At 41.5% G+C, this 11,323-nt stretch overlaps 1 protein-coding gene across 2 annotated transcripts in view; it reads right to left on the bottom strand.

Moving 5' to 3' along the window:
• Positions 1–218: 218 nt before the first annotated feature.
• MRPS9 (mitochondrial ribosomal protein S9) overlaps positions 219–11,323 on the bottom strand; it is a 118,314-nt gene continuing 107,209 nt past the window's right edge. For both annotated transcript variants that reach the window (XM_030201453.1, XM_030201454.1), the window contains 3 exons: positions 10,325–10,433; positions 1,822–1,991; positions 219–428 (listed from right to left, as the gene is read on the bottom strand). In XM_030201453.1, coding sequence (XP_030057313.1) covers positions 337–428; positions 1,822–1,991; positions 10,325–10,433 — 371 coding nt within the window. In that variant the 3' untranslated portion in view covers positions 219–336. The remainder of the gene's footprint in view (positions 429–1,821; positions 1,992–10,324; positions 10,434–11,323) is intronic.

Below are 11,323 nucleotides of genomic sequence, written 5' to 3'. Positions count from 1 at the left end.
ATTTGGATAAGGAGTTCTGACTGGATTACCAATAGGAACTTCAGAGAAGGTGGGTGGAAATCTTACCACTTACACTGCATTACGCTTTAGCTGGTGTTAGTTCACCCGTTTTTCTGTGTGGTCCTTAAGGAAAAATCTAGGTTTCTGCTTTGAATAAAATGCACCTTTAAAATTAGCTTTCTGTAGCTAAAAAGAAGGAAAACAGCATTACCACTACAAATTATGAAGGTAATTTTATTATCAAAAAATGTTCATAGCAGTGAATTGTATACATTGAGTCTGAAATGTACAGTAATAAGATGTCCTCCGTTTTTAATTGACTTGGAATAGAGAGATTCAACGTTTTTTCCATGTGAACTTCCTGCGGGCTCCCTCTTGGCCAGGTTTCTTTCGCTCCCTCACACGAGGATCTGTAGTAAGCAGTCCAGCTTTTGGGAAACAAAGTGAAAACCATTTTGTAATTACACAATTCTGATGTGTGGAAATGATACAGAAACACAAAATATGACAGGAGAGAAAGGCCATATGATCTATCCACACCAAGTAACTCAGCTCCTCCATCCTTCCTCTCTCACAAATCCCCTGTGCTCGTCCAATGCTTTCTTGAACTCAGATGCTGTTATCATCTATCACCACCTCCACTGAGAGGCTGTTCCATAAAGAAACATTTCCAAGATTACTCCTGAGTCTGCTTCCTTTCACCCTTACCCTATTGCCTCCTTTCCCTTGGCATTTTTTTAGCTTTAAATTTTAGTTGTTTATGGTATCCATATTTCTACAAATGCTACCAGTGCAGATATTCAGCAATGAGAAATCCAACTACATTTTAGTAGACTGTTTAATCAGACAGCTGAATGTGTGGTCCCAAGTTAGGACAGCTATTTATGCAGTCTTAGTTAAATAGATAAAGCCAATTGCCAAATGCTGATTATCGGTACTATCTAGTTAACTTTTAATCACATCCCTAGAACGCCTCATAAGAATATAAGATATACCAAAAGCTCAGTAATGCCCAGTATCTCATTTCTGAGAGTGGAAAACTGTTGCCCAGCGTGGAAGACCTAAGGGAGTTTAGACTCGGTAGAGTTTGGTACTAATCCCTGGGACTAGGGTTACCATATGGCTCCAGAAAAAGGAGGATGGATTGAGCCAGCCGGGTTTTACTTCCATTGCTTTCAATGGAAAGCAATTGCTTTCAATGGAAGTAATTGCCCATTGCTTGCAATGGAAAGCAATGGAAGTAAAACCCGGCTGGCTCAATCCGTCCTCCTTTTTCTGGAGCCATATGGTAACCCGACCTGGGACCAACCAAAAAACCCTGGGAAAAAACAATATATAATGAAATCTACTGCTAGTACTAATCCCTGGGAGCCAACACTGGCCACAGGACTCTACTAGAAGGCTGCAGGCCGTGGAATATACCCTTGGGAGTTAGGCCTGCCTCAGGGAATCTTGCCGTACCAGTCCAAGCTATACTATCTGCTGGAAGCAGAGAAATACTTGAAAGCTCCAGGGCTGCACCACTCCTTATCTCTGTGATGATGTCACTACATTTTCAGTGTTGTGTCTTCATTTGCTGGTTGGGGAACATAACCCACTCATCTGGACTGGTTTTGCAGGAGAAGGACATTTTTTTTTAATATGATCTACAGCAACAATGACCCAAAGGCAATGACAATTCTGTATTGGTTAAAAGGAGGCTAATGTGCAATCGAAAAAAAGTAACTGGATGCTCATGGTAAATTATTTTCCAAGTAACAGAATATCATAAAAAATGAATACAAATTTATTGCACTGATTAAGGTCTCTGAATTTCCTTACCTTGTCTCATGAATTCTACTTCGTTCACAGTGACAAAGCTCATCAGGGCTTTAGAGGAAGCCAAGCGGATTGCTCCAGCCTGTGATGACTTCCCTCCTTCTAACACTGTGCAGACCATGTCATGTTTTCCAAGTCTATCCAGGAACTGGAATGGGAACATCAACTGCTCTCTAAAATTATATGGAGAAGCACATTGTCACAAAGTGGAGATTTTACATACATCCCATTTTGTTTAAATTAATTGCAAGCAATGAAAAAGGGTTTAAACCAGCAGTTCTGAAACCTGATCCTGGAGGCTCTCCAACCAGTCAGGTTTTCAGAATATCCATGATGAAAATTCATGGGAGATTTGCATGCACTGCATGCAAATCTCACTCATGAATATTCATTGTACATAAAAGCTTAGCTGGTGGTGGGAGGCATGGCTGGTGGTTGGGAGATGGGGATAGTGCCGGGCAGACTTATACGGTCTGTGCCAGAGCCGGTGGTGGGAGGCGGGGCTGGTGGTTGGGAGGCGAGGATAGTGCTGGGCAGACTTATACGGTCTGTGCCCTGAAAAAGACAGGTACAGATCAAGATAAGGTATACACAAAAAAATGGTACATGTGAGTTTATCTTGTTGGGCAGACTGGGTGGACCGTGCAGGTCTTTTTCTGCCGTCATCTACTATGTTACTATATATATCCTAAAAACCTGACTGGCTGGGGTGCTTCTAGGACCAGGTTTGGGAACCACTTGTTTAAACAAGACACCTACAAATTATGGTTAGTTCTGGATACTGCTACCCTTTATATCAGTGGTTCTCAACTCAGTCCCTGGAGCCCAACCAGTCAGTCAAGTTTGAGAAAGATCTATATATAATGGAGACAATGCATGCAAATCTGATGCACATTCATGTGAACCTCCTGAAAACCAACTGGCTTGGTGATCCCCGAGGACTGGGTTGAAACCAATGCTTTGTGTAATACATCAGTGCTACCTGCAGCAAGCAACAAATAGCTTTTCAAACTGTCCTTTTATTTAGCTGAGGAGGACTAATTTTCCCCTCATAATTTTGAATTATGATTATGGGGGAAGTTATTAAGCTGTATTAGGGCAAAAACCTGCATTATTTGCCCCTTAATGTGATCTAAAGGGCAATCTAATGTAAGTTGTCTTGCCCTAACACAGCATGTGGTAATTTACCACATGCTGGTAATTTACCACATGGTTTGGGCTTTTGACAGCCCAGACCTGTCAAACACGTGCGGGAGAATTGTGCTGAGCGCATGCTCAGGTACAATTCTCCCGCACTTCTACCCCTTGATCAGAGATAATTGCGCTGCTTAAATTTGCATGCATTATCTCTGATCATCGATGCAGAAAAGCCCTGCGCTGTTCCAGCGCCATTTTTAGAGCGCTGTTTGGAACAGCGCGGGGCTTTGGATCATGAGGGCCCAGGTCTATGGCTGGGGTAAGTGGTCATGCTGAAATTAGATGTACGTTATCTGCCCAGCTATGCTAATGATCTATAAAGGAAAGTACTTTCATTTCTAGAATAGCATCCTTTTATATAATTACCCCCTAAGAGGATTAATGTATAAAAAGTCACCCTGAAGGGCATTTTCAAAAGAATGTCCAAGTCAGAATTGAGACGTCCTGAATATTTTGAGTTTAAATGAGGCCCCTGAAGTGTCGCCAGATATTTTTTTTGGAAGCTTTAAAAACTGTGATTTGGGGAAAGCTGACAGCATTGTATAACCATCAAAGGTGGAAAAAGTCACGTACAAAGGCTGATCTGAGACAGCAATTACATCATTTTGAACATAAATGATAAAACAAGTTGCTTGTCCCCTAAGCAGTCCTTGCAGCTGAATAAGCTCCGTACTGATCTCCAAGCCTTGGATTTGGAGGAGATTAGTGTTTAGCTGCAATCTCTAAAACTGGAATATTTTGAGACTGCCAATAGAGAAGGGAGATTACTTGCCCATAAACTGAAAAAGCAACAACTGCATACCTCTGTTATGCAGATTCGGTACCATTGGGCGGATTGCACTACATTAGATCAAATTCAGCAGGCATTCACTCATTTTATAAAAATTTATAAACTCCCGAACGACAAAACCCACAGCCTGTTATAGCTCATTATTTACAGACAGTCCAGATGCCTCACCTCTCTTTGGCTGAGACAGCTCAGTTGTCTCTTCCCATCACTGAGGAGGAGATGCAATGGGCTATACAGGATTTGCCACTACAGAAGGCACCCGGGTTGGATGGATTCATCACAAAATTTTATAAACTTTATAAGGCTTACCTGGTGCAGCCATTAACTCTAATAGCTGGGAAGAGGGGGTGATTTTTCCAGAATCGTGGAGACTGGAAGGATTACAGTCCTTCTAAAGCCAGGGAAACCTCCAGACAGCTGTGGGTTGTACAGACCCATTTCCCTTTTAGACATAAACTATATAATTTTTACTAAGATTTTGGCACACCTCCTAAAACCTTATTTGCCAAATTTAGTACATGATGATCAGGCTGGCTTTGTTAGAGATCGCCAAACCTTTGATGATATGAAGAAAGAATATGGGGGGGGGGGGGGGGGGGGGGAAATCAAAGGCCTGAACAAGCTTTGATTTTAGGAATTGACGCTGAAAAAGCATTTGAAAGGGTTTATTGGCCCTGCTTGTGGTACTTGGGAAAGTAGGCGTAGAGGGGAGATGGCTTCGCACCATATACATGGGCCCAATGGCTTGTCTCCGCATAAATGGGACTTATACAGAAAGCTTTGCCCTGGTGATGCAGCCCTTATCTCAACGGTACATCAGAGTGAGAAGATTAAGGGCATCACTTGCGAGGGACTGCATCAAAAAATTTTACTGTTTGCCGGTGTTGTGTTTTTCATTCTTATGGACCCCATAGTCTTCCTTGCCAGAGGTCGTGGATATTGTAGAGGCTTTTGTGAAGGTTTGGGGTTTTCCCATAAATACTACAAAGTCAGAAGTGTTAAATATTTTGCTCCCTGAATCCGACCAATTAGCTAAAAAAGGGTTTTTCCTTTTCGCGGGGCCCCTCATTATATACGGTAATTAGGGGTTAATTTAACTGCGCCTTTAGAAACTTTATTTCAGGCCAACTACCCTTCTTTGTTAAAATCATTATGGGCTAAACTTGTTAGATGGCCGAGTCTGACGATTTCCTAGGTAGAGCGAATACATGCGGTTAAGATGTTGGTACTTCCTAAGTTACTGTATTTGTTTACAGCTTTGCCAATTCCACTATTGGAAACATTTTTTTAGACAGCTCTATAAAAAAGTTTTTCTGTTATATTTGGTGGAAAAAGCTGCCTTGGGTGCAACAGAAAATGCTCTACCAGCTTAGACAACAAGGGGATATGGCAGTACCTAACTTTAAACTTTATTATCAAGAAGCATAGCTTAAATATAACCCTAGCTGGATATGAGACAATCATAAAAGCTGGGTGCAGATGGAACAGTATTTGCTTGGGGATATTCCCTTAAGAGTGATTCCCTGTCTTAAATTAGAGACCATACGCCATTTAAAACGAGTGGGAGATCCAATATTAGGACTAACTCTTGTTATATTGTACAAAGTTCACTCCAAGTTACTCCAGGGCAGAATTTATATCTGTGCCACTTCTATTTGCTATGCTGATGGTTTTCCTCCTGGGCAAAATGATAGGAATTACACCATTTGGATTGGAGTGGGGGAGGGGGTGGGCTGTCCTTCATACTTTAGGTCAATTAGTTGAAAATGGGGTGCTAGTGCCCTATGATGAGAAATTTGGTCTTACACAGAGGGATTTTTTCCAGTATCGATAAGCGATAGATGTTGTACGCCGTAAGGCCTGGAAAGAACTGTTGCTGCAGGAAACACTTCTTGAATGGGCAGTTCAGGGGGGTAGAGGGAGTATTACGAGGTTCTATTGAGTTTTGTTGCTTCAGATCCCTTTACCAGCTCAGTACATACAAAGAAGCTTGGGAGGACATATTGGGAACTGTTTTTGAGGTTCAAGATTGGGAGAAGAATATATGTTACTTTTTACAAGTTTCTATAGCATGAAATATGGTAGAGAATGGCTATAAAAAGCTGTACCAATGCTATTATACACCTACTCGTCTTAAAACTAAGTATGGTTGGGGGTATGATTTATGTTGGAGGGGCTGTGGTGAACGAAGGACTTTTCTGCATATATGGTGGACGTGAAGTTATTTGGGGCCAAGTGATGCAGTTGGTATAGGAAATTATGGGCATGCGGATTGATAAATCTATTGCTGGATGTCTGCTTAATTTTGGACCATCAACTTTACTACTTCGTAAGGAGAAGTTTGTTCATCAGGTTGTCACAGCTGGACGCCTCATTCTGATGTTGGTGTGGAAAAGCCCTGTACTTCCAGGGCACACTGCTGTATTAGCAAAACTGAATCATAATTATTTGATGTCCAAATTGAAGGATCTTAAGCAAAATAAGGTCCCGTCTTTCCAACAAACCTGGGACACTTATACTACATGGACAGAGAAGACTTCAACTGCTCAGTCCACAATAGCCTTGCCTTAATGTCAATGTCTTGGCTAGTGCCCTTCCCTCTGTTTTGATAGATCTGTTCTGTTGGTCGGTTGGGGGGAGATGGGGGTTTCTTTTGGGGATGGGGGAGGGATGGTTGGGTTTTCGAGCACTAGAATTATAGCTTTTGATAAGTTACAGTGTGTTATCAGCTGTGCTTTGGAGTTTATACTCTATTTTGTCTAAGATTTTTTATTCTGGCAAAATATAAGTTTAAAAAAAAAAAAGAATTGGGACGTTCTGCTCATGACGACTAAAAACCCCATCTCCTCTTACAGTCATTTTCAAACAGGGAACATGTTGGGAATTTCTGTTCGAAAATATGTGAAAAGGATGTTCTTGTACTGAAAACATCCAAAAAGAACAGCCATTTTCTAAAATAAAACGCCAAAAATATGAATGCCAAAAAAGCAGGTACAAAAATATGTCTCTGGCATCATTTGTACAAAAATGGCCACACAGTTGTTCCTGCAGAGCAGAGGGGCAGCCCAGTGGTCAGTGCAGTGGACTTTAAATAATAGGACCCAGGTACAAATCCCACCTTAATTACTTTATATGTTAATATGAGCCATCCAGGAACAGATATAAACCTACTGTACCTAACGGTACAGCACAACAATAGCCATCATACTTACAGGTGTCTTACAAATTCGGGTACAGCAGTTATTTCTATGTTCTAGGAGGACTCACATATTTGTACAGAAACAAAAGAGTTAAAGTGGGAGTTACACCTGGGTCCATTTGTTCAAAGTAGAGAGTTGCACGGGGACAGAAATGCGACCCATCCCTGCCAGAATCAAACTCGTCCCCATCCCTGCCAGAATCTAACCTGTCCCTGTGAGTAATCTCCTTTGTCCCTGCCCGTCCCCGTGAGTGATCTCCTCCATCCCCGCCTGTCCCCATAAAAAAAAGGAAGTACAAAGTATAAAGTACTGAGTGGAGTGGAGTGGACAGGGGGCACACAATGCAGAGTAATACATTTAAAACAAATCAGTGAAAATATTTCTTCACTCATTAATATACTGAATCTTAGAAAAAGGGCAATAAATACATAAAACAAACTAAAGTTTTTTCCACACTAAAATAGAGAGAATTATTGGTCACCCAAACAGCACAATGCCCTCAACAAAAGAAACAAGTGGGTATGCTAATGCTTTAGCTGCAGTAAAACAGCTCACAAACAGCCAGTTCCCACCACGAGAAATAAACTGCCTATACACATATAAAAAATAAAAGTAGTCAGCTGAGCTCACCTCTGTGAAGTCTCTTCTGTGAATACCGAGGTCTGGCATTGCCTGGAAGACTCACTACCTACAACTTGAGCAAATCTCCTGCACGTGTTGAACTTGAGACAGAGAGAGACCCTGGTGAAAACGTGCAAGTGCTCGTCAGGGACGTCCTTTTTTTTTTTTTTTTAAAGATTATGGATGAAGGACGTTTAAGTGTTAGGCGCTCAAGTCTCACCTTCGCTATGCCTCCAACACCCCCTTGAAATGTGGCCGTCCTTGCGATGGAGCAGTTAAGGACGCCCAAAATGGATGTTTCTCGGAGCACATCCACGCCTTTGCTCTGCACGACACCCCCCTTCAAATCTGGCCGTCCCTGGCGCGATAGAGCAGTTAAGGACGCCCAAAATGGACGTTTCTCGGAGCACATCCACGCCTTTGCTCTGCCCGACACCCCCCTTGAAATTTGGCCGTCCCTGGCGAGACGGGGCAGTTGAGGGCGTCCTTCTTTTCCCGCTGGAGGAGAGCTTGGTGTCTCCGCCCATTAAAAGAAGGGGCGACTGGCCAACCAGCTGCATGATTGATGCGATAGGGGCACAAAGATCGGCAGAAAAGCAGCGGGCTCTCAAACAAAGGTATGTGCACGTGTCCCCACGGGAATCCCGCCAGAACATCTTCCATCCCCACGGGAATCCCGCATGTTTATTTCCATCCCAGTGGCACTCCCGCTGACCCGGAGGGCATTCTCGCAAACCTCATTCCGGTGCAGACCTCTAGTTCAAAGTCCATTGCACCTACCACTAGGTTACTTCTTACACTTGCTTGCTGCTCTATTACGAATGGCCATAATACCTGATGCTGTCATACAGCCTGGTTTCACTTCATAGGAAGGTGGGAGGGGGTCAGTAATCACTGGGAGATTAAGGAGGGGTCATGCCTTCATCCCTCCAGTGGTCAGATGCTCAATCAGGGCACCTTTTGTACCCTGGATGTAATTCAAACAGGAATAGATAAAAATGTCCCATTTTTGCCTCGGACTTTTCTTCTCATTCCATTATTGCTGAAAGATGTCCTAATTTTGGGCCTGCCCTAGTCCCACCCAAACATACCTCCCAATATGCCCACTTGCTATTTGGATGAACTGCAGTGTAAAATGTCCAAATTGTGCCTTTCGAAAATCATGATTTAGACATCTCAAAACAGCAAAAGAAAGTCCTAGTCCATCTGCTTAAAAAATGAGCGCCCTTATGTCTGAAGGGCAAAAAAGTACCCATTTGCAGCCTATTTTATAAAGATACATAAATGCTTATAGGACTTTCTAAAACACAAACACAGATCCTGATGAAACAGTGCTTGGATTGAAGGCATGGAAGTTATGCTGGCTCAGGAGCAGGTTTAAATAACATACATAACAATTGCTTTATATGCCACTACAACTTCATAGTTCTGAGTGGTTAACAAATTAAAGAAAACCAGAACATCATTCTGGAAATACACAATACTAACAGGTTAAATTACATTAAATCAGCTAAAACATATTTCTGGAAAGAGCAGAGGCATTTTCAACATTTTTCTAAAATCATTATAATTAAGGAATTGCCACAAAAAGTTGATGATCTCCTTCCCAATTTTAGCTGCTTGAAAAGTCCATAACTTCTTGCCTATTTGCAGTCTTAACATCCTTTAAAGATGGAAAAGCAAAAGGATTATTGGTACACCTTCTCTTCAGCCTACATGAATCGACACAAATAAAGTGTTCATACATATACAATGGTAACTCACCATATAAAATTCTGTGTAAAATACACGAGAGTTTAAATAAAACCCTTGCTTTTATGGGGAGCCAATGCAATTTTTTTATAGTAATGTGAGATCCTCTAAGGAGAAGATCAGTCAAACTGCCGTGTTAAGTGTTTGCAATTTAACAAAAATGTAGTACAACATATATAACCAATATTACAGTAATTCAACTGGGAGAGCAATAAAGCCTGCACTAAGAGTAAAAAGTGCTGTACTGCAAATAATTTTCAGATACTCTGCCCACACGCCACTCAAACTCTTCCCTTGAACATGCCTACTCTAAAATCCTGTACTAATATTTGCTTAATTACACCACATCTGTGAGGTAATTTTATAAGGCTTCTTACATACATAAACCAGCATTTTGGACTAGATTCTAGATATCATGCCTAAATTTCTGCACGGTTTATAGAATACGCCAAGTGCCCATCCGTGTGACTAAATTTAGTTGCGGGCAGTTACGTCAAGTAAAGCTTCGTGTAAATACTGATGCCTTAATTATGACCAGAATGGGTGTATTCTATAACCATGCGCGTTGATTTTAGAAACGCCCATGATCCATCCATTCCAGCATATGGCCACGCCCCTTTTAAACTATGCGCCTTAGAATTTATGCACATCACGTTATAGAATACGCTTAAACAGTTCTGCGCATAAATTCTAATCAATGACAATTAGTGTCAATAATTAAGTTCCAATTATCAGCACTGATTAGCTTGTTAACTAATTAAATCCAGAATACAACTGGATTTGTGTGCGCAACTTAAGTCACGCTATATAGAATCCAGGGCTTTGTGTGTGAAAAGGGTCTATAAAATCACCTCTTACTGCAAATGTGCAAGTCATTTTAAATACTAACCCAAATATATTTGCTTATTATTAGTTTTTGATGTGGCACATTACAAAAAATTCTCACCTGTGCTGAAGCACTGCGAAGTACTCCGCGTAGTCTACACCATTGACTGTTATTTTTCCTGTCCCATTATCATACAGTACTACAGATGCTCGAGCGGTTTTTCTTTTTCCTTAAAAGAATAAAATGCACCATTACCTGCTAGTATAAAATTGTGAAAGCTAAAAGAGCATTTCTATTAAATAATGAGATGTCAAAATTATTTTTTTTGCCTTTGAAATGTTACGAGCGAGCTGCAACTTATTCAGCTGATGCTTGTATCACCCAGAATTGGTTAATTTGATTTCTTGTTAGAAACAATACATAAAAGGCTTTCTTTTTTGCCTCACAAGGGCATTCCTTACATCCTCCCAATCTGATTTATATCCACTTAGGGATGCACACTTGACAATGACATTTGCCTAACAGCAGCACATTGTCTTCAGAACTGTCAAAAAAAGGCTGTTCTGGTAACAGGCAATCAAAACCTCTCTGTGTAGGTAGCAATTTACTGGCGAAACACATGTTGGGGTTGTTACAGTTTGGACATTTGAACACAACACTAACAGGCTTTACTCAGACAGATGTTTTGCCAGCTTCTCCATGTCTTAAATTACAAGTGCCAGGACAATTCTAGACTGCACTTGGAGCATCTGAAACTTGGAACACCAGCAGATTTTCAGATGCTTTGAATGACTGAAGAAAATGTGAACTATGTGTAAATGTCTGAGGGCCTTGTTGGATCTGATATTTTGATAATTAGCAGCACAGGGCCAGATTAGTAGCTTGTTGGAAAGAGTGATAAGAGGACCTAGTTTGACTCCCGGGTCAGGTCTTCCAACCCCTGTGTTGACCACTGTTTCAGATGGTTTATGGCCACTGGAAAGTACTATTTGTGTGCTGGCTAGACTGAATTAGGAGGGGGGCTTAGAAACAGGGGGAAAACCCAGAGGTGGTTATGAATGAAGGCACATGGCACCCAATTCCAGCCCTGGCTCTGAGCTGCAAGCGTAATAGCATAGA

The sequence above is a fragment of the Microcaecilia unicolor genome, chromosome 4 (assembly GCF_901765095.1).
Source record: "Microcaecilia unicolor chromosome 4, aMicUni1.1, whole genome shotgun sequence".
Taxonomy (NCBI): domain Eukaryota; kingdom Metazoa; phylum Chordata; class Amphibia; order Gymnophiona; family Siphonopidae; genus Microcaecilia; species Microcaecilia unicolor.
This window is presented reverse-complemented; position numbering and strand designations above follow the sequence as displayed.